Genomic DNA, 22,728 nt, shown 5'->3' with positions numbered 1-22,728 from the left:
CCAATAGCTGGTTCACCTGAGGGAACCTATAGAAGAATAAAACCTATTTATTTCTCTTTCAAATTACTGAAGGGAGAAAACAGTAAGCAGTATTTTAGTACATATTCTATTAAATTAGACACAACAAGCAGTTATATTTTCTAATTCTTTTTAAAACTGATTTTGGAATAAAATCATCATAATCTTAGTGAGGGGAAAACTGAAACATCCATATTATTGACTAAGGAGTCAAATTTTATATCTCTCAATACTTAGACTTAGCAGGGTACTGAGAGAAGTGCTGTAAGTCCAGTCTACTTAGGTAGTATGATGATGATGATAGAAAGTGGTCATTAGATACAACTGGTTGTATTTTATGTGTGTGTGTATGTGTATAATAGTATGCTGAGAATCCATATAATGGATTAAACCTAATTAATGTTAACATTAATTTATTCATTAGGAAGAGGATGCCTTTCGTATAAGGAAGATCCAGGGAGAGTGGAGGAATGGGATGGACATTTCAAAATAGAGTATTGGCTGGGCATGGTGGTGCACACCTGTAATCCCAGCACTTTGGGAGGCTGAGGCGGGCGGATCGCTTGAGGTTGAGAGTTCGAGAACAGCCTGGCCAACATGGTGAAACCCTGTCTCTACTAAAAAAATATAAAAATTAGCTGGGCGTGGTGGTGCACACCTGTAATCCCAGCTACTTGGGAGGCTGAGGCAGGAGAATCACTTGAACCTGGGAGGCAGAGGTTGCAGTGAGCTGAGATCGCACCACTATACCCCAGCCTGGGCAACAGAGCGAGACTCTGTCTCAAAAAAAAAAATAATAATAAATAAGTAGAATTCAGTACTGACTGGTGTCTCCTTTTCCAGCTTTATATCTGTCTTTCTGCCTGTCTCTACTTCTCTTTTTCTCCTTGCCACCTGGCAATCCCTCACCACTCTTCTGCTTCCCTTCAGGTTCCTTTTTTGCTTTCCACCTTGAACATTGCCTCTCTGTTCTCCCCTATATCTCTCTGCCTTCTTCACCTCACTCTATACCCTCTTCCCACCCAGCCACATACATATACTGCCCATGTTATTTCCCTTATATCCATCTATATTTTTCTCTTTTTGTCTTTCTCTCCTGTCCCATAAAAGATCTGGATATATATAATATATATTATTTCACAGGAATAACAAATACAATTTTTATTAGAGTTACACTAAATAGTTGCTCTAGTTCATCAAATCTATTAATGTCTCTTTATGAGGAATTTACTTAAATGCCAAAGGGGCTTATCTTGTACATTTCCCCCCAAAAGCTGTACAAGAACTAATGTTCAAAGGCTCCACCGTGTTAATCACTAGTTCAATGGTGGGCAGCGTAGTAGAAGAACTCAGGAAAGTGCTTGGTTATGCTTTTCAGAATACAGCCTATCATCTCAGTGAGGGAGGAAACCAATTTAAGAAGTTAAAAAGCCTCAAACACTTGCAGGTATGGTTTCTGAAGTTTGGAAGGAGGCTATTCTAAAGGATTGTTCAGAGTTCCTGCCAAAGACTAAACACTAAACAATTATGCCAGCCTCTATGAAAACTGAAGTAGTAGTTAGTAATGTGCGCTAAGGTAAGGAGGAGGAGAAATGCAGACGGTTGACTTAGTTACATAACATCCCCTTCCATAGGTATTTTATAGTATTCTGTTTTATGACCACTTGATTTTATATTTTCTACATTCCCCAGGCTTCAGTTAAAACTCAGCATGCAAGTGTCAAACCTATGTAAATTTGAGTTTCTAAGTTTTTTTTAGCGGGCCAGGGAGGGTGTGTGTGTGTCTGTGTGTGTGTGACTGTGTGTGCACACACATTTGTGCATGTGTATGAGGAGAGGGCAGGGATAGTCCCCATTTAATGTGATGGAGGGCAGGTCACTCTCCTTCCCAGTTATTTCTCAGGACCACCAGGATGTTTTTGGATTCCACTGGTCATTGCTCTCACTTCAGAATCACTGTACTGTGCTCATGGAACAGCGACTGTCATCTCTCCCAGGAGCAGGTGGTGGAGGGAGTCCACTCTCCTGTGTCCTAAGCGGGAATTCAGGCTCTCCTTTTAATTCCTTCTAGCATTGCTGAGACCAATCTACAATGGTTATTATAACCTTGCTAATGCTTCAGTATAATTGAGGAAAATTCAAACAACAGAAACAACTTCAAACTAGGTATCAGATGTCGCACTGCTCCAGTATTTCATACAGGAAGAGAGTCATACACTCTTTTTGTATAACAACCTTACTGAGATGTAATTCACATATACCATAAAGTTCACCCTTTCAAAGCATACAATTGACTGGTTTTTAGTATATTCACAAAATTGTGCAACCATCACCACTAATCATATTTCTCTAGATATCTCCTGCTCTCCCTCCTTCCCCCTAGTTTGTCACCTTGCTGCAGTGGCCTGCTGCCTTTTAAATCAGAGTGGCTACTCTAAGATTCTGTTCTAGGACTCAGCTTTTTTGTCTTTAGCCATCATCCTTCCAGTCCCCACCAAAAGCAAAAAAACAAAAAACTGCTGATATCATAGTAGCCTTTCTATCTAAGGAAATTTATTCTTTTTTGTTTTGTTGAGAATTCTCTCAACCTCTCTTTCAGACCAGGCTCCAGGCCTTACTTTTACATCAATGAAACCTGAAGAGATGTCATTTCTATCTTCTTAAATGCTTTTAACAGTGGAAATGGCAGTAGGCAGTTTTTAAAACTGCACTTCTTGTTGGTCCAAACGTGTATGTCTAGTGCCAATGTCTTTCCTGAATTTCATCCCAGTATTTCTCCATGTCAAGTTTCATCCTCCCTTTAAAACAGCTCATTCTTGAGTTTTTAGTTCTAATAACTCTCATTTTCCTGGTCACTTGAAAGCTCTGCAGTGGTTACATTTTCTTCGCTTATACCTACAGTTCCTACCACTCAGTGGTTGGTTGGTAAGTCATGATCCTTTCACCTACACCAGGTCTCCTGCATCTGCTCTCTCCGTTTTATTCCCATTGCTGTCACTCCAGATCAGACCCTCATTTTTTTGCACTCTTCTGACTTGTCTCTTGCAACTCCATTCTGTTTTATGCATTGCTGCCAAATACAATTAATTTTTCTTTATTTCAATATAATTTCTGTATTTAAAAATCCCTAGAAACTTCTCATTGCATACTGAATTAAAAATACAGATTAAATGTAGAGTCCTACCCTAACATTCAAGGTCCTCAATAAATGTCTGCACATCTGCCTTTTTGCCTGTGTTTGTCTACGTTAATCCCAGGTATTAGCCAGACTGGTTTGTTCGCCAACATTTGTGACTATGCTTTGCAGCTTCCTAAGATTAAGCCTCCACTTCTCATGCTTCTGTCTCTGCGTGAAATGCCCTTCGCCAGTCTGTGCGCCCTCCATGTGGCCGGCCTATTGATTGGGGCCCATCTCAGTACTATGTCCTCCATGTGCTTTTTCTATATTTCCATCCTCTGCAAATTATATATCCTCTTTCCTCTAAACTCCCACAGCTCTTCATGTATCTTCTTTAATAATATTTATCTTGGCCAGGCGTGGTGGCTCACACCTGTAATCCTAGCACTTGGGAGGCCGAGGCGGGTGGATCACGAGGTCAGGAGATTGAGATCATCCTGGCTAACACGGTGAAACTCTGTCTCTACTAAAAATACAAAAAAATTAGCCGGGTGCGGTGACAGATGCCTGTAGTCCCAGCTACTCGGGAGGCTGAGGCAGGAGAATGGCGTGAACCTGGGAGGTGGAGCTTACAGTGAGCCGAGATCGCGCCACTGCACTCCAGCCTGGGCAACACAGGGAGACTCCATCTACAAAAAAAAAAAAAAAAAAAAAAAAAAACAACTATATATATTTATATTTATTTGTCTTATTTGGGCACCTGCCTAATCTGCTGAACTAGATTGTAATCTCCCTGACAGCAGAGATGTAGTGCTTTAGGTTTCCTGAAACAATGTCCACAGTGCCATTTATATAGTAGCAGCAGTTGTAACAACAATGATGGCAGCTAACATTTAGTGAGCATTTACTGTTTGTTGGGCAGTGTTCTGATCAATTTTCATGAATTATCATATACTTAACCCTCATATGCCATAAGGTAGATGCTCCCCATATTGCAGATGAGGATACAGGCAAAGAGAGCTTAAGTGGTTAGAAGACAGCAGAACTGGGATTTTAATGCCCTGGGTCTTATGACTTTAGAGCCCATGTTCTTGTCCTTTTTGCTGTGCTGCCTTCTAGTATGTATTCTGTAAATATTGAATTACACTGGCTGGGCGCAGTGGCTCACGCCCATAATCCCAGCATTTTGGGCTCACGCCCATAAACCCAGCCGAGGCGGGTGGGTCACCTGAGGTCAGGAGTTCGAGACCATTCTGGCCAACATGGCAGAACCCAGTCTCTACTAAAAATACAAAAATTAGCCAGATGTGGTGGCGTGCGCCTGTAATTTTAGGTACTTGGGAGGCTGAGGCATGAGAATCGCTTGAACCTGGGAGGCAGAGGTTGCAGTGAGCTGAGATTGCACCACTGCACTCCAGCCTGGGTGACAGAGCGAGTCTCCGTCTCAAAAAAAAACAGAGGGAAAAAAAAAAAAAAAAAGACCCAAGAATGACATATTCTGTGGTTTGAATAGAAACAGCAATTAGAAATAGTAGTATAGAGTGCTGCTGTTACTCAAGCTTATGAATGACAGTTCTTTTATTTATATATTTCATTTGACTGGATTAGGTACTGAATGTATAAATCATCTGAATACAGATTGAGGTATTTTCATTTGAATGTCTTGAACCTACAAATATTCCCTCATAAAGTGGATAGACTGTAGCCACCTTAGCTATAAGTTCTCTGGTAGATGGGGTAAGCGATTTTGAAAGGTAACTATCCTGATTAAAGATTGCTCAAATTAGGAATCAAATGGAATTCTTTAAGCTCTTTTATGAGAAAAACTTGGGAGAGCTAAGTATTCTTAAGTGTTTTAAATACTATTTTCTGTAAATAACTTGTTCACCCTTTTTTTGTTTTTTAAAAAGCAAAGCCAGTGGTTGTTAATACAACCCCAGTGCGGATGTCAGTTCCAATTGTCTCAGCTCAGGCTGTCAAACAAGTGAGTATCACATAACTTCTTTCTGAGTCTTTCCCAAATAGACGATTTACTTTTCAAATAGAACGTTAAGATTTAGGTGCAAGAGATTTATACTGAATTGAACAGCTGTAAAATTTATTTTGTGGTCATTGATGTATGTCCCTTCTTTTTAGGTTGTTCCAAAACCAATCAATCCAACTTCACAAATAGTAACTACTAGCCAGCCACAGCAACGGCTTATCATGCCTGCCACACCACTGCCACAGATCCAGCCCAACCTCACTAACCTGCCACCAGGCACTGTCCTGGCACCGGCTCCGGGAACAGGGAATGTGGGTTATGCAGTGCTTCCAGCTCAGTATGTTACTCAGGTATGTGGGAAAAATGAAGTCATTGTATTGCAGAAGTGATAACGGGGTCCAAGATGTCTAGTGCTATCACAGAAACTACTCAAACACATCTAACTTAGTATTGAAGTGGCACTTTCCAAAATTTTAAAATGTTAACCCAAACCTTTAAGTTTATTTCTATGTACCTTTAGCATTTAGAAATATATAACACACGTCAGATATACAAGTCAGACAATTTGGAGCTGAGAGCAGCTTGGCAAGAGCACAAGGCTGTGGCGGTATGATAGAAAATAAGACTGAAGTTAAAATCAGCAGAATCCAAATGAATTTAGAAAAGACTGTGGCTGTTACAAAGCTCTTCCTCACACATCAGGTTGATGCCACTGACTTGGAAAATAAGTCCAAGTTTATTGGAAAATAAACTGTGAGATGCATTTCCAGGTGACATATCTTTAGTGATCTGTCTACTCTTACTGGTCATCTTTAGAATGAAAGACAGGGAAACAAACCCACATGTGTACTTTTCAATGAAATATACTTTGGAATATGTTTTGTGGCTGTTGATAAAAAGAATAATGTTCAGTATTTTTGTCATAAGCATTTCTAATGTTTAGAAGTTGGTGTAAAATAGAAACTCAACTATTGTGCATGTACTTATTCTCTGTAATTTGTAGTGTGATAAATGATCAATATAGTACCTGTTTTATTTGTAAGTAGGCACATTGCATTTTTCTAGCCAAAACAAGTTATTACAGTACTTGGAGAGCATTCATCTAGAATTTTCTATCATTCTGACATACTTAACTCTTCTGTGAAATACTTTCTTTATATTTGTACTATGTAGTACTGTAAAATATTCACATTATTTTCACCTACAGTATTGGTTTGAGTCTTTAAAAGAGCTCTGTGAAGTATGTGTTTGTATGAAATTCTCCATTGTGTTTTTCTTATTTTAATAGATGAATTTGTATTTCTTACTGATCATCATACCTGAGAATATTGTCAATTTTTGGAAATACGATCTAAAATTAATTTTCTTTACATGTAGCTACAGCAGTCTTCATATGTATCAATAGCAAGCAACTCTACCTTTACTGGAACATCTGGTATCCAGACCCAGGCACGGCTTCCATTCAATGGGTGAGTATTTTGAAAATAGGTACATAAGTTGTTAGATCAGCTTAAGTGCAACAATAAATATATATATTCCAAACTACATCCTCTTTGACTTTTTTCCCCCTCAAAGCTATGTGAGCATGCCTCTAAAATACTTGTTGAAATATTTCAAACAGAAAAATTACAGAAATAGTTAATTCCCAAATACCCTATTCAGGTTCACCAATTTTGCTACATTGGGTTTATTATTCTCTTTCATTCTGAGTATGTTTCCAAAATGATGATGCTAACTATTTTTTATCTTTATTTTTCGAGACAAGGTCTTGCTCTGTTGCCCGGGCTGGAGTGCAGTGCTGTGATCTCAGCTCACTGCAACCTCCACCTCCCAGGCTCAAGCAATCCTCCTGCTTCAGCCTCCTGAGTAGCTGGAACCTTTTGTGCATGCCACCATGCTCTCCTAAGTTTTAAATTTTTTGGTAGAGATGCAGTCTCATTATATTGCCCAGGCTAATCTCCAAGTCCTGGGCTCAAGTGATCCTCCTGGCTCAGTCTCCCAAAGTGCTGGGATTCCAGGCTTGAGCCACTGCACCTGCCCAACTATTTTAAAAATTATGTTAGGTCTTTGTTTTTTGTTGATGTTTCTTTGTTTATCTATTAATTACTGCCTTTACAATATCAGCTTAGAAGCAGTGCTTAATTACCCGCAATCAGTCCACATCCCACTTCCATTTCCTCCTCCACACACTCCTTTTCCTCACTGCCTTTTTATACTTGAATCCCAAGAGTTTTGAGGCAATCTCAACTTTGTTTTCTTAGAAGGGACAGTGTTTGTGGAGTGTTCTTTAGCAGCTATTGATAACTTCTTTTTAAAAAATTATTTCATATCTTGTCTTTACCTCTTTTCATGTTACAACTTGCCTTTGGACCTAATGTAAACAGAACAACATAGCAAACTTTTTATTTTAGATGGACACATTTAACATTGGTTAAAACTTTATTTCTGGAACGATTTATAGATTGGAGACTTTTCTAATCTTAAATTAGTTTTAGGTGTAATTTTTTAAATTTTAAATTGTAGCAACTAAATTAATTTTAGTTAACTATTGATTAAATGTATATATATTTTTCCTATCTGTACAGCATAATCCCATCAGAGTCTGCCAGTCGGCCCCGAAAGCCCTGTAATTGTACAAAATCACTGTGTTTGAAATTGTAAGTGTTGTTGCCACTCTTTGCTCATTTAATATAATTAGAAATGCTCTTAAAAGTAAATGGAGTTAACTAAAAATTTTTAACAGACCAAAGCTCGTAAGTCTAAGTAATTTAAATAAACATGCAAGTCAATGTTTGCACATATATGGCAGTATAAAAATATTATTTCATTCATTTTAGAAAGAAATATTTAGAGTCCTTACTATACATGAATCACTGGACTAGGGGTTAGGGACATAGCAGCATGAGACAGACATAGCTTCTGCCCTTAATAATGTTTGATCTTATTCATGACTTTTGTATTTGGTCTACTATGTGAAGAGATGATACTCTAGGTAGTTTTAAAAATAATTGAATGGTTAATTTGCTTATTAGCATTATAAAGATTTGACATAAAATAGTTAAATGAAAAGCATTGGTCTTATTGGGGCATAGAATCCAAAGAAGTACTACTATAACTCAAATGAGCCAGCTCGACTATTAGAATATAGCCAGTGTTCTTCCTTTTTCAGAATTGTGAAATGCCTGACTTTGGGGGCACATAAAATTATATAGCTCTTGTGTGACAGCTGTTACTGGTTGGACTAAGTTTTTAGGTCAAAATTCTAGGACTTGGTGATTTAAACTTTGAGCCTTAGTATGCAGCTGACAATATATGTTGTTAACTCTTCAACTGGGTAGCTGAGTAGATTTCTGAAATGATTTACCACATATGTAGTACATGTACAATATATATACAATGTATGCATATATAATCAGGTAATTAGTAGTTTTCCTTAATAATGACTTTTTACCTATACTGACTTTTACCTTTCAGATATTGTGATTGCTTTGCAAATGGTGAATTTTGTAACAACTGCAATTGTACTAATTGTTATAACAATTTGGAACATGAAAATGAAAGGCAAAAAGCAATAAAGGTGATTATTTTTTATTTCATTTAACTGACAGAAATATCCAGTTTCACCAATTTTTTAAATAACTCAGTTGTCTTGCAAAGAAACATTTCAATTCCTTTTGCAGTGTTTACATTTCATCTACTGTGATTTAACTCTAACTGACACTTGATCTGTTTTGCTAGGCATGCCTTGACAGAAATCCAGAAGCCTTTAAGCCTAAGATTGGGAAAGGAAAGGAGGGAGAATCTGATCGACGTCATAGCAAAGGATGTAATTGCAAACGATCAGGATGTCTTAAAAACTACTGTGAATGCTATGAGGTGAGATGCTGGGTGGGTGGTGAAAATAGTATCTTTTAAGATATTTTAGAAAGGACATACTACAAAAATTTACTTGAAAATTGGGAAATCACCTTGCTATTGCAGTTTGAAAATATGTGCAGTTGGCACAGAGGCCCTTGTTTGAGGAAATATGAGGAAGCTTTCGAGCCTCCTTAGCAGGGCTTCAGAGGAATACCTTGGGTTTACTATTACAGCCTGGGGTCTTATTGGGTGATTTACCATAACTTCTTGGTCATTATGCCCAGAAATATGCATGCGGATCAGAACACCAATATACTGATTTTCAATAATAGTATCAAAGTGGATTGGAAACTCTCTAGCAGTGATTCTCACCTGAGGTGCAGTTCTTATTGTTCTTCACAGGCTTCTTAGAAATATATGGCCAGGCGCAGTGGCTCACACCTGTAATCCCAGCACTTTGGGAGGCAGAGGCGGGCAGATCACTTGAGGTCAGGAGTTCGAGATCAGCCTGGCCAACATGGTGAAACCCCGTCTGTACTAAAATACAAAAATTAGCTGGGCATGGTGGCGGGCGCCTGTAATCCCAGCTACTCAGGAGGCTGAGGCACGAGAATCGCTTGAACCCGGGAGGTGGAGGCTGCAGTGAGCCGAGATTATGTCACTGCCCTCTAACATGGGCGACAGGGCAAGACTCTGTCTCAGATTAGATAGATAGATAGATAGATAGATAGATAGATAGATAGATAGATAGATACAAACAAAATGGCCTGCATCCCACGGTACAGTCTGGAAATTAAAGGATTATCTTGACCAAAATGCTGGTTATGCCCACTCGAAAAGCACACTGCTTTGTGGAAAACCAAAGTATGTTAAGAAGTTTGCTTTGTGAGCATAAAAATACGAAAGGGGGATCTGGCACATTGCCAGATGAGGTTACTGGTCACGGCAGGCGATTGTCTCCATTTTCACTGTTTTGTTGTTCCACTGAGCTGGTTATTTTTACTTCTAGGTCAGGCATCTTCTCCGGAAGATGTAGTTGAAACTCTGCTTTGACAAAAGGCATGTAAATCTTCCCCTTCTTGCTTTAGACACAGTTCTATATAGTTTTATTTTGGAAGCTTATGTGTAACAATCTAGTGATTGAGATTAACCCTAGATTACCATAATTGGTTTCTGGATATGCCTGAAACTTTACTGACAGTGTTTTGGGTGGTTGTGTTATTCCTGTTCTTGGCTCTTCTCATACTCTCATGTATTTTCATTCTTTCTTATTCTCAAGAGAGAATTAATTAATTAGTTTATTTATTTATTGGCAGAAAGCCTAGCTTTGCACTTGCTGAAGGTTTGCTCTGCCACAGGAGCATGTCCTCCAGTTCAGTGCCCTCTCCTATGCAGCATGTGTCACATGAAAGATTTTGTGTATTGCATTTGCTGTGAATGCAAATGAATTCTTTCCTAATCTACTTATTTACAAAGTCAAATACTACTCTCAGGAAGTCAAGTAGGAGAGTAACATCTTGCGAGTTCTGCAGATGATCTGAATGAAAACTGCATAAAGAGACAAGTTTTTTGTTGTTGTTGTTGTTTGCGACGGAGTCTCGCCCTGTCGCCCAGGCCGGAGTACAGTGGTGCGATCTTGGCTCACTGTCATCTCCACCTCCTGGGTTCAAGCGATTCTCCTGCCTCAGCTTCCCAAGTAGCTGGGATTACTGGCGCCTGCCACCATGCCCAGGTAAGTTTTGTAATTTTTTTTTTTTAATAGAGACAGGGTTTCACCACGTTGGCCAGGCTGGTCTCGAACTCAAGTGATCTACCCACCCATCAGCCTCCCAAAGTGTTGGGATTACAGGCGTAAGCCACTGTCACAACTTGATTTTTTAAACTGTCTTAAGGAACATCTCCAAATCCAACAAGCCAGTTTCATCCAGTGTTGGAATCTTTTTTAGTCTTTCTTCTTTTGAATACCTGATGAAATAGCTAACTTGTGTTTAGAAGCCATATAAAAGTTGTCATGAATATGTATATAAAAATTAACACTTTTTTTTTTTTTTTTGAGCTGGTGTCTCACTGTTTTGCCAAGGCTGGAGTGCAGTGGTGCGATCTCGGTTCACTGCAAGCTCCGCCTCCTGGGTTCACACCATTCTCCTGCCTCAGCCCGAGTAGCTGGGACTACAGGCACCCGCCACCACGCCTGGCTAATGTTTTTGTATTTTTTAGTAGAAACGGGGCTTCACCGTGTTAGCCAGGATGGTCTTGATATCCTGACCTTGTAATCCGGCCGCCTCGGCCTCCCAAAGTGCTGGGATTACAGGCGTCAGCCACTGCACCCGGCCAACACTTCTTTTGAGAACGTGGAAATTTATGTAAAGTAGGATCAGAAGGGCAAAGTGACCCTTTCATGTATATGGCATTGAATAATCAGTACATGCTGGGCATATGAAATTCAGACATATATGAACTAACCATTTAATTGAACTGGTTAACAAATCTGTGAATTAATAGAAGTAGAAAAGGTACTGGACTGGTTGCAAAGTTAGAAGAGAGAGCCCTGCCCTACCTATTCTAATGAAGTTTTGTCAGGACAGATACACTGTCTAGTAACAAATTTATCATTCCAAAAGTTATGTACCAAAAAATGGAGAAACTTAGAATATACTAAACTATGAATAGCAGCGGCTAATTGGCTGTAAATTAGCTGTGGGCTTATCTGACATTTTGTGTTGAATTGTTCTTTTGACACCTTTTTCTTCAGCTGAATTGGCTTTTTAATCCCGTTGGTTTGCATCTGGACAACACATTCATGTTTCCTTACAATGCCTATAGGCTTGCTGATTGGATGAATGGCTACCCACCTTATTTCATGGTTGTGTCTTTTCTTGTGACCTTTTTCCTCCCGTCCACGCCTTTTTTTTTTTTTTTTTTTTTTTTTTTGGTACAGGGGAAGTTAAATTAGCCAAGCTAAGTGTCATTGTAATTTCTCCATCCTGAGCTCTGGTTAGACACTATTAATGTCTTTTTTATGGTTCTTAAAATATAAAGAGAATTAAAAAAAAATATATATATATATATATAAAAAAAATCTAAATTACCATTATTGGTATGTTTTCCCCACTCTGAGGTCAGGAATTTTCTCTCTTCATCACTAGATGCTTATTAAGTATTGCTTTAGTTAGATTACTAGTCAGGCTCACAGTAACGCAGTTAACACAAACTTATATCCATTTATTCCTTTGGTAAATGGAATTTATTGGTGTCTTATAAGAAAGGAGCAGAGTAAATGTGTTTATAATGCAGTCCATTTATCTTACTAGGTGGTATAGAGAGAAAGGACAGTTTTATTTATTTATATAGACATGGGTTCACTGAAGAAAATGCAGCTAACAAAAACATACTCAAATTCATTAGAAATCAGGGAAATATAAATTAAAGAACAGTGAAATCTCACTTTATCACCCCCACCATCAGATTATAAATTTTTTTTTTTTTTTTTTTTTGAGATGGAGTTTCATTCTTGTTGCCCAGGCTGGAGTGCAGTGGCGTGATCTCGGCTCACCACAACCTCCACACCTCCAGGGTTCAAGCGATTCTCCTGCCTCAGCCTCCTGAGTAGCTGAGATTACAGGCATGTGCCACTGGCTATTTTTTTTTTTTTTTTTAGTAGAGACGGGGTTTCTCCATGTTGGTCAGGCTGGTCTTGAACTCCCAACCTCAGGTGATCCTCCCACCTCAGCCTCCCAAAGTGCTGGGATTACAGGCGTGAGCCACCGTGCCTGGCATAAAATGTTAAAAGGAGTTATAATATCCATTGTTGGAGGGCATGTGGGAAATCCTTCTTTTACACATCGCTGATGAGATGTGAGGTATTACAGCTGTTTGAAAAAGCAATCTGGCTGGGCGCGGTGGCTCACGCCTGTAATCCCAGCACTTTGGGAGGCCAAGGCAGGCGGATCACTAGGTCAGGAGATCGAGACCATCCTGGCTAACACGGTGAAACCCCTCTCTACTAAAAATGCAAAAAATTAGCTGGGTGTGGCAGTGGGAGCCTGTAGTCCCAGCTACTTGGGAGGCTGAGGCAGGAGAATGGTGTGAACCCAGGAGGCGGAGCTTGCAGTGAGCCGAGATCCTGTCACTGCACTCCAGTCTGGGTGACTGAGCGAGACTCCGTCTCAAAAAGGAAAAAAAATTAAAATACACGACCTGTTATCCAGTGAGCCCAATTCTAGAAATCTAACTCAGAGAAATAAAAAGGCATAATGTATACCAAAAAAATCTCTTTATGCATCATTTGTGGTACCCAAGAACTGGAAACAAAAACAAACACCCATCAACAGGGAAAATGAAAGGCCAAAAAAATAGACACATCATACCAGGGACTTACACTTAGCCGTTAAATACAATGAATTCAAGCTATGCCAGATGACTTTGGAGGGATTCCATGAGTTGTGGTATAAGAAAAGCAAGATGCAGAAAAGCAGGTATATGATTTTGAAAAACTAAAAAGTGAAAGTTCTGTATTTGTATATATACATAAGGTCTACGGTTTTATATAAATATATGACATTTTTTTACATGAAAATATATATTTATATAAAATGTAAAACACACCCTAGTTTCATATGGGTTATTGAAGGGTTTTGGGAATCTGAAGTCCCTCCCGAACTCCCTCTTCAGATTAAAATAGCATAATAGAATAATAAAAATAGCATCTATGAAATCCCTTTAATATGAAATTACATACATATGCATAAATGGGAGGTCATCTACATGTTAGTGATGATTTGATTGAGGTGGCTGGATTCTGGATGACTCTTATTTTTGATATTTTAATGTATCATTCATGTTATGAAAAACGTGTTATTCATATCTGAGGAAAATCTGTATCCATAGTGGGGGAAAACTGACATGGAAGGACACAGCCACAAATGTTATACAGCCACTGTCAGACTTAAGAATACCTAACCTAGCTAGCCACATGTGTAGTTACTGTTTGTCAGCCAGAGATGCTTCCATCTAATCTTATTATCAGTTGACCAGGTAATGCTATTAGCTGTTGATTTGATCATGGCATCTACTTACAGTAATGTATTTTGGGTTTGATTTGGAAACTTTTCTTTTGTAAATCTTTTAGGCAAAAATAATGTGTTCCTCAATATGCAAATGTATTGGCTGTAAGAATTTTGAAGAAAGCCCGGAAAGGAAGACATTGATGCATTTGGCAGATGCAGCTGAAGTAAGGGTACAGCAACAAACAGCAGCCAAGACGAAGTTATCCTCTCAAATTTCAGACTTGCTTACTAGGCCAACACCAGCTTTAAATAGTGGAGGTGGAAAGTAAGTCAGTATTTTAATCTTTTTATAGTATTTCCCAAATACTCACTTTTGATAAAGTTTCTTTTCATGGGGCAAAGTTGAGTTTATACTTTTGGTTGTTGCAAACCTGATTTTTGCATTTTCTTTCCATCTTTAGTTACTTTTAAAGGAATTTAAAGGTAACAGAAGCCACTGTCAGATTATTGGGCAGTTCAAAAATGCACAGTAATGATTTAGTCCACTGTGCTTACTTTCTACTAAGATGAGGTAATTATGTAATTTGAGGAATCCCAAAGAAAACCAGATGTTTCATATGTCTTGCTGAACGTGTAATTATTTATGTTTTTGCATTTTCTTACCTTCTCTTGCCTCTTCCATTTCTTGGAGCAGTTTTCCCATCCTATTGGGCCACCCATCACACTGTAATAGTGCAGCTCCTTATTGTTATCTCTTATCTGCTGAGTTCTGGAGTAGAAAAGCTTGACCTCTAAAGTCAGGTAGACTTGAGTTTATACTATCTGTGCTGCTTAGTGGTTTGTGAATTTCTTTGAGCCTCAGTTTTCTTGTCCTTAAAATAGCCTATACCGGGTGGCTGTGAGAAATAAGGCATGTCTGTAATATCTCCAGTGTCTGTCAAGACCTGATAAAACATAGTTTGTGATTTGGACTGGACTGGTATTAGAAAGTTTGTTAGAGGTTAATTTGAGGAATTATTAAATGGAATGCACCTTGCAAATGGCATATGATTTAAAATACCTAAGTAGGCCAGGCACGGTGACTCACGCCTATAATCCTAGCACTCTGGGAGGCCGCGGTGGGCGGATCACCTGAGGTCAAGGGTTTGAGACCAGCCTGGCCAACATGGTGAAACCCCATCTCTACTAAAAAGACAAAAAGTTAGCTGAGTGTGTGGTGCACGCTTGTAATCCCAGCTACTCGGGAGGCTGACACAGGAGAATCGCTTGGGCCCGGGAGGCAGAGGTTGCAGTGAGCCGAGATCGCACAATTGCACTCCAGACTAGGCAACGAGAACAAAACTCCATCTCAAAAATAAAATGCCTAAGTTGAAAAGGAGATCCAGTGCTTATAAAAATAAGGCTTTTTTTTTTTTTTTTTTTTTTACAAATATTTAAGATACTGGTTTTTTGTTTTGTTTTTTTCTCTTTCCTTTTTGAGAGATAGTCTCACTCTGTTGCCCAGGCTGGTGTGCAGTGTCATGAACTCAGCTCAGTGCAATCTCTGCCTCCTGGGTTTAAGCAATTCTCCTGCCTCAGCCTCCTAAGTAGATGGGAATTCAGGCATACACCACCACGCCCAGCTAATTTTATGTATTTTTAGTAGAGATGAGGTCTGTGTTGGCCAGCCTGGTCTTGAATACCTGACCTCAGGTGATCTGTCCATCTCAGCTTCCCAAAGTGCTGGGATTACAGGAGTGAGCCATCGCACCTGGCCTTAAGATATTAATTCTAAAGAACTCTTATGACTGGAATATAAGCAGCAAATAGTTTTTGACTGAATAAAGTGGAAATGGTCAGACACCTTAATGAGGCTTATAACCTGGGATTCTGGTCTTTAGAGTACTGAATATAATCTCCACATGGAGATTAAAGATACTGCCACAGTAAAATATTTATAATTTTTTAAAATTGGGAAGATGTTTATGATATGAAAACAAAATTATAAAATTATACATTATAATCAAAACTACGTATTAAAAACTTATATAAAAAAAGTTATGCTAGCATGTTAACAAGCTTGTTTCAAGTGACCAAAACCTTAAATTAATATTTTCTAGTTTAAAATGCTGCTTTGCATGTTAAAGATTCCTATACAGCTGCATGGCAGCCTGAATTCTCAATTACCCTTTCTTGCCATAGTGCACTTTAATTTCAGACTTCATTGTTTAGTATACTTGTTAGTGACCGCTTACTCACAGGTTGTTGAGTTCGTGGTTAGATTATGTTGCTTGACTTAATCTGTCACAGGCTTTAAGACTTGAGTTGGCTGCAAATATAGCAAGCCTCACGATGGGCTGCTCCAATTTAATACTCAATAGCTCAGGTCTTTATGAATGCAACTCTGTGTAGAACAGCATTTGGTTTCCCCATTTTGTTTTGTTGTGATAGAACAATGCAGAATTTTGGAATGTTTTCTACAAACAGTATCAGTGACTATGGTAAAGTGCTTTATTTTTCATTTTGCTCAAGAGATAGTGCTGTCAATTCCCAATATTATTCATTTAGCAACTATACATGTAGTGTCTCTATGTCATGCACTATTCTAGGCACTGGAGCAACAGCAGTAAATAAAAATTGAACTTTTGGAGCGTACATTCATGATTTGGGAGGATTTTGTTAAATTCTAGTCTGCATGTAGACTATTATCTTTTAGTTAACCACATAACCTTGCCTAGGTAGTAAGTCACGTGTTTTATATGTTAAATTTTCTGAACAATATTCTTACAGTATGTGAATAATAAAACCAAATCCAACTTTTTAAAGCCCTTTTTAGGATGTGCTTGTGCTCACTGTGTCAATTGTGATGCTCATCCTGCTGGTGAATTGTGAAAGTGTCAGTAGAGATTTCCAGATGAAAGAATGTATCCACTTTTACTGTTATTTAACACCACCATCATCTTTCTCTTTCAAAAATCATTTCAGATTGCCATTTACATTTGTAACTAAGGAAGTAGCTGAAGCCACATGTAATTGCCTCCTTGCCCAGGCAGAGCAGGCAGACAAGAAGGGAAAATCAAAGGCAGCAGCGGAACGGATGATACTCGAGGAATTCGGACGATGTTTGATGAGTGTCATCAACTCTGCAGGAAAGGCAAAAAGTGACCCTTGTGCCATGAATTGCTAACTCTTGCACAAAAGACTGATAAATGGAACTGTACAGAAAATTTAAGGTGCAGAGACACTTGATTTTCTGCAAGAAAAACAATTACTGTATTTTAATTCAGTCCTTGTTTTAAAAGACCTGAAATTATAATACTGAAGAGGAAGAAATTTTAAATGAGGAAATTAGTACATTTTAAATCTTAGTTAAATCTGCTTATGCCCCTTCTAAATTGAATTTTTCTTTATTATATAGATTTTTTAATTTGCTTGGGTTTCTTAAGAATTAGATGTTCTCTTTCTGATACCTTTAACAAAAAATGTTTATAAATTCATATAATTTATAATGTATGGTGTTGTATGACTTTGTTAGTAGAAAAGCCAAAGCAGCAATGGTTAGCACCCATTCTTTGGGACTTGATCTAGAATATATGCAGACAGAATGTTACATAAACAAGTTCTTATGAAACACATTCAAATGACATTTTGTATTTAGAATAGGACTATCTTTTAAAGAAAAATCAGCCTTTCTGGGCAGATTCTGGAATAATATCCTGTTGTCACTTTGGGAATGTCAGAAGGGGAAATAATCCCCAGGCACACTTTAAAAATTTTTTAAAGTTATTTTAAAAAAAACATATAAAATATTAAAGGACAGTAAATAATTCTCAGAGGATGGGCAATGTGTTTCTGTCATAAGGAATGGCTAACAGATGCTCTGGGCTCTCTCCCTTTTCTTTCAAAGAGGTGGTATGTATTTGAAGAAATAAATTGTCAAAGTGATTACTGGGTACTACTAAAATGATAGGTGGATATAAATAGAAGTAAACATATTATGTAGTGATAATATAGAACCTAACAGAGTAATCAAGTATAAAATTTGGCATGGGTGGAGAAACAAAGACTAGGGAAGCTACAAAAGATGAATTTAGAGAAGTTTTCATCTATACAATCAGTCATTTTTATAGACTTTTTTTTTTTTTTTTTTTTTTTTTTTTGAGACAGAGTCTCACTGTGTAGCCCAGGCTGGAGTGCAATAGTGCGATCTCAGCTCACTGCAACCTCTGCCTCCCGGGTTCAAGAGGTTCTTCTGCCTCAGCCTCCCGAGTAGCTGGGACTACAGGCGCCTGCCACCATGCCCGGCTAATTTTTTGTATTTTGAGTAGAGACGGGGTTTCACCGTGTTAGCCAGGATGGTCTCAATCTCCTGACCTCGCGATCCGCCTGCCTCGGCCTCCCAAAGTGCTGGGATTACAGGCGTGAGCCACCATGCCCGGCCCTTTTTATAGATTTTGGAACTAAGAGGTTTCAGATCAATTCACAACTCTTACTTGATTTACAGAAATGGGCCTGCTAACAAAATTTTCAAAATTGCAGTGGGATTTCTTTTTATAAGGGAAGTTTAATATGACATTATTTTCAGCCAGTGATTTGGAAGGTCTGTTTTCCTATAATTACTAAAATAACCTAAATCATTTTCAGTAATTCAAAAACTATGAATTTAAGAGCCTGTTGCAACAGGACTCTTGATTTTATGACAAGAAAAAACCATGTTGGAATTCAGGCATTTTGTTAGGTACCTTGTCAGTAATTAGTGTATGATTATTGCATTTCCTACAAGGACTCTATAGTTGTATGTATTAAGTGTGTATATATGTTCATATGAACACACAAGATATAGGCAATAGAAATTAAGTAATCTAAAAGAGGATTCCGTTATTCACTAAAGTATCTTCCTTTTAAATTTGGATTTATAAAATCATAGTGCAGTAACTTTAAATGTAGATAGTGCAAACATTCTTAGCACCTCAATCTAGTATGTTTAATTAAAATTTGTATAAATGTAAATTAGTGTAAGAGGGTAAAATAATCAAGTTATTTTTCAAAAGACTGCAATAAGTTTTTGGTCTAAACGTAAACTTTGTTCATTTTGTACATACTCTGTGTTAATTCTAATTGCACCTTTGTGATGTGTATTTATATACAGTGTGCAGAAAATGTTCGTGAAATTTTGATTACAATTGTAGATTATGTATGATGGCATTGCTTACGAATGTTTTGCTTGTAAAAAAATTTCAAGGTGCAATCAAATGCTACTAGTTTTTCTGATTTTCAAAAATCTATCTAAAATATTAAGCCTTTTCCTTCCTGTGTAGTACTTACTAAACAACTTTTTGTATTCAGGCATTTGCATCAAATTGCTGAACAAGATGAACAGCCACATTAATTCAGTGATTTTAAAAGACTATTTGGGGAGGGTTGGGTATATAATTTTTTAGCTCTATTTACATCCCAAAGTAGAAAGATTAAATTTATATTTACTAGAGCTATTCAAAGAATACACTTTTCTATATTGTAAAAGCAGGACAGCAAAGTAAATCATACAGAAAATAAACATTTATACTATTCTGTAAAAAAAAAAGGTTTTGCATTTTTTCTTTAGTAACACCACTTTAACCATTTAATATGCAAGAAACCTTTTAAATTATCTGAAGTGAATTTGACATTACTTCTGAAAACACACAACTAAAATATTCTACCATTTTGCTCAGTTATTACTAACATAAATTGCTTTGAAATGAGAATATGTCTTCTCTTTCTTCCCCACTGTTTATAACAACAGAAATTCAGCTGGGCATGGTGGCTCACGCCTGTAATCCCAGCACTTTGGGAGGCCAAGGCGGGTGAATCACTTGAGTCCAGGAGTTCTAGACCAGCCTGGGCAACATGGTGAAACTCTGTCTCTACTAAAAATACAAAAAAATTAACTGGGTGTGGTGGCACACGCCTGTAGTCCCTGCTAATTGGGAGGCTGAGGTGGGAGGATCACCTGAGCCTGGGGAGGGTGAGGCTGCAGTGAGTCAAAATTACACCGCTGTACTCTAGCCTAGCGATCACAGCGAGACCTTGTCTCAAAAACAAAAACAAAAATACCCAGGAAATGAATCTACTCTGTCTTTTAATGTGAGATATTCTTATGATAGCTATCTTTCTCAGCTTCCTTTTTTCTGAAGCACTAAACACAACCTGTAGGTCTTATCTCTGGGGTCTGGGAAACAGAACCTTAATGTTACAGGCACAAAAGCAAACAGAGTGATTGGGGAGGTGGGAAGGATATACTCCTTAGTTCCCCATTTTCTGGTAGTGGACAACTGACATTTTTTCAATCTTATGTAAAATGTGAATAAAAATACTTTTAGAAAAGTTATCTATTTTTATTGTTCTGTAGCACAAATAGTTAAGAAAATGAATACCAGTTATGTAAATGAAGCTTCACTGAAGGACCTCCAGCCTAACTTTGATCATATTGTATCTCTTAAGCATTTTCTATAGGAATTCTGGTGTGGCCACCCAAAGCAGAGGGAAGGCAATCAGCTAAAAATCCCTTACTATTGGAGTTATTTTCATCGTGTGAATTACTTAAGGCTTTTCTTGTAAGGGCTTCTTGAATGCACATTTTGTCGTTATCTGTAGACCAAAGGTGAGCTTTTTTTTTTTAATCCATGTGATTTTATGGTTGAAAGCTATAAGGTATTTTTTTAATTAAAAATTTCCTTCTAAATGGCAAATTTTATGAGAGCATTTAAGACACTCTTAGTTTCTATTCAAAAGCAATAAGAAAACAATTGTATATTTAGGGTAATGTTTATTATAAGGTCACAGGGATTTTATAAAACTGTCATTTGTCATACTCGCATATGAAATCTGATCCTAATATTATAAAAAGAATACATCATGACCAAGTAGGGTTTATCCCAGGAATAAAAGGCTGATCCAATGTTTAAAAAAAAATCAGTGTAGTTCACTGTATCAGCATACAAATAAGAAAAGCCAAATGATCATCTCAAAAGTTGCAGAAAATGACTGTGGATATAGGAAAAACTGCTAAATTGTATGTTTGTTTGTTTCTTGAGATGGAGTCTCCCTGTCGCCCAGGCTGGAGTGCAGCGGTGCGATCTCAGCTCACTGCAACCTCTGCCTCCCGGGTTCAAGCAATTCTCACGTCTCAGTCGCCTAAATAGCTGGGACTACAGGCGCACGCCACCATACCTGGCTAATTTTGTATTTTTAGTAGTGATGGGGTTTCACTATATTGGTCAGGCTAGTCTCCAACTCCTGACCTCAGGTGATCTACCCTCTTTGGCCTCCCAAAGTGCTGGGATTATAGGCGTGAGCCACTGTGCCCAGCCACTATATGCTTATTTAAGAGGGTGAATATTATGGTTACGTCAATTTGATCTCAAAAATTTTTTTACCCAAAAGGTGCAGAAAAAAGTAGCTGGTAAAATTCAACAGCCACATATGATTCAATAAACAAAAAAATAAAGTCTTCAGAGAACTAAGACTAAACCTGATGAAGACCATTTGCAAAAAAGGCCTGAGCTAACATACAAATGGTGAAGAATGCTTTCCTTTAAGACTGGGAGCAAGGCATTCTTATTCAACACTGTAGCTCACTGTGCAATAAGGCAGGTGGGAAAAAGGCCCACAGATTGGAAATAAATAAATAAGACAGTATCTATTTGATGATATGAATCCCTATATAGAAAAACCAGAGAATCTAAAAAGTACTAAAATAAGTGAATTTAGCAAAATCAGTATGCAAAAGTTGACTACTTCTGCATAGTAGCAATGAATGTTTAGAAACTGAAATTTTTAAATCACCACTTACAGATTTCAGAAAACATGAAATGTAACAAAAATATGTAAGATCTGTGCTGAAAAGTAAAAAACTGATGAAAAAAATCAAAGAACCTACAAAAAGAAGATGAAAAAAATCAAAGAACCTACAAAAAGAAGATATACCATGTTTCATGGATTTGAAGCTTCTATATTATTAAGATGTCAATTCTCTCCACGTTGATCTATAGATTTAACACAACTTCAGTCAAAATCCCAGCAGGAATTTTTATAGAAATCAACAAGCTGATGATAAAGCTTATATGGAAAGGGGCAACCAGAACAGCCAAAATATTTTTGAAAAAAGAACAAAGTTGGAGAACTCCCACCTAATTTCAAGACAGATAAAACTAGAGTAATTAAGACAGTGTGGTAGTGGATAGATCCTATTTATCAGTGGAAGAGAACAGAGACCCCATATATATATAGTTGGTTTTTTATAATTGCACAAAAGTAGTTCAATGGGGATAGTTTTTTAAACAAATGGGGCTGGCATATCCATATGTAAAAATATGAACTTCATGGCTGGGCGCCGTGACTCATGCCTGTAATCCCAGCATTTTCGGAGGCCGAGGCAGGTGAATCACTTAAGGTCAGGAGTTCAGACTATCCTGGCCAACATGGCAAAACCCCATCTCTACTAAAAACACAAAAATTAGCCAGGTGTGGTGGCACACACTTGTAGTCTCAGCTACTCAGGAGGCACAGGAATCACTTGAACCCAGGAAGTGGAGTTGCAGTGAGCCAAGATCGTGTCACACTGCTCTCCAGCCTGGGCAAAAGAGCGAGACTCAGTCTCAAAAAAAAAAAAAAACCTCAACTCATATACCAAAGTTAACTGAGAATGAATGATAGCTTACATGTAAAACCTAAAACTACTAAATATTGAGAAGAAAACCTAAGAAAAATCTGTGACCTTGGGT

General features: G+C 37.9%; 1 protein-coding gene across 5 annotated transcripts in view; it reads left to right on the top strand.

The window, feature by feature from the left end:
* The window catches only part of LIN54 (lin-54 DREAM MuvB core complex component), a 90,574-nt gene extending 68,079 nt beyond the window's left edge, over positions 1 to 22,495 (top strand). For all 5 annotated transcript variants that reach the window (XM_007999091.3, XM_037989508.2, XM_007999088.3 and 2 more), the window contains 8 exons: positions 5,047 to 5,120; positions 5,273 to 5,470; positions 6,498 to 6,589; positions 7,706 to 7,777; positions 8,595 to 8,697; positions 8,859 to 8,996; positions 14,107 to 14,309; positions 16,949 to 22,495. In XM_007999091.3, the coding sequence (XP_007997282.3) occupies positions 5,047 to 5,120; positions 5,273 to 5,470; positions 6,498 to 6,589; positions 7,706 to 7,777; positions 8,595 to 8,697; positions 8,859 to 8,996; positions 14,107 to 14,309; positions 16,949 to 17,150 (1,082 nt within the window). In that variant the 3' untranslated portion in view covers positions 17,151 to 22,495. The remainder of the gene's footprint in view (positions 1 to 5,046; positions 5,121 to 5,272; positions 5,471 to 6,497; positions 6,590 to 7,705; positions 7,778 to 8,594; positions 8,698 to 8,858; positions 8,997 to 14,106; positions 14,310 to 16,948) is intronic.
* The last annotated feature ends 233 nt before the right edge of the window (positions 22,496 to 22,728 follow it).

Source organism: Chlorocebus sabaeus, chromosome 7, assembly GCF_047675955.1.
Source record: "Chlorocebus sabaeus isolate Y175 chromosome 7, mChlSab1.0.hap1, whole genome shotgun sequence".
Classification (NCBI taxonomy): domain Eukaryota; kingdom Metazoa; phylum Chordata; class Mammalia; order Primates; family Cercopithecidae; genus Chlorocebus; species Chlorocebus sabaeus.
The sequence above is the reverse complement of the archived record's forward strand: the minus strand, read 5'-3'. Positions and strand labels throughout refer to the sequence as shown.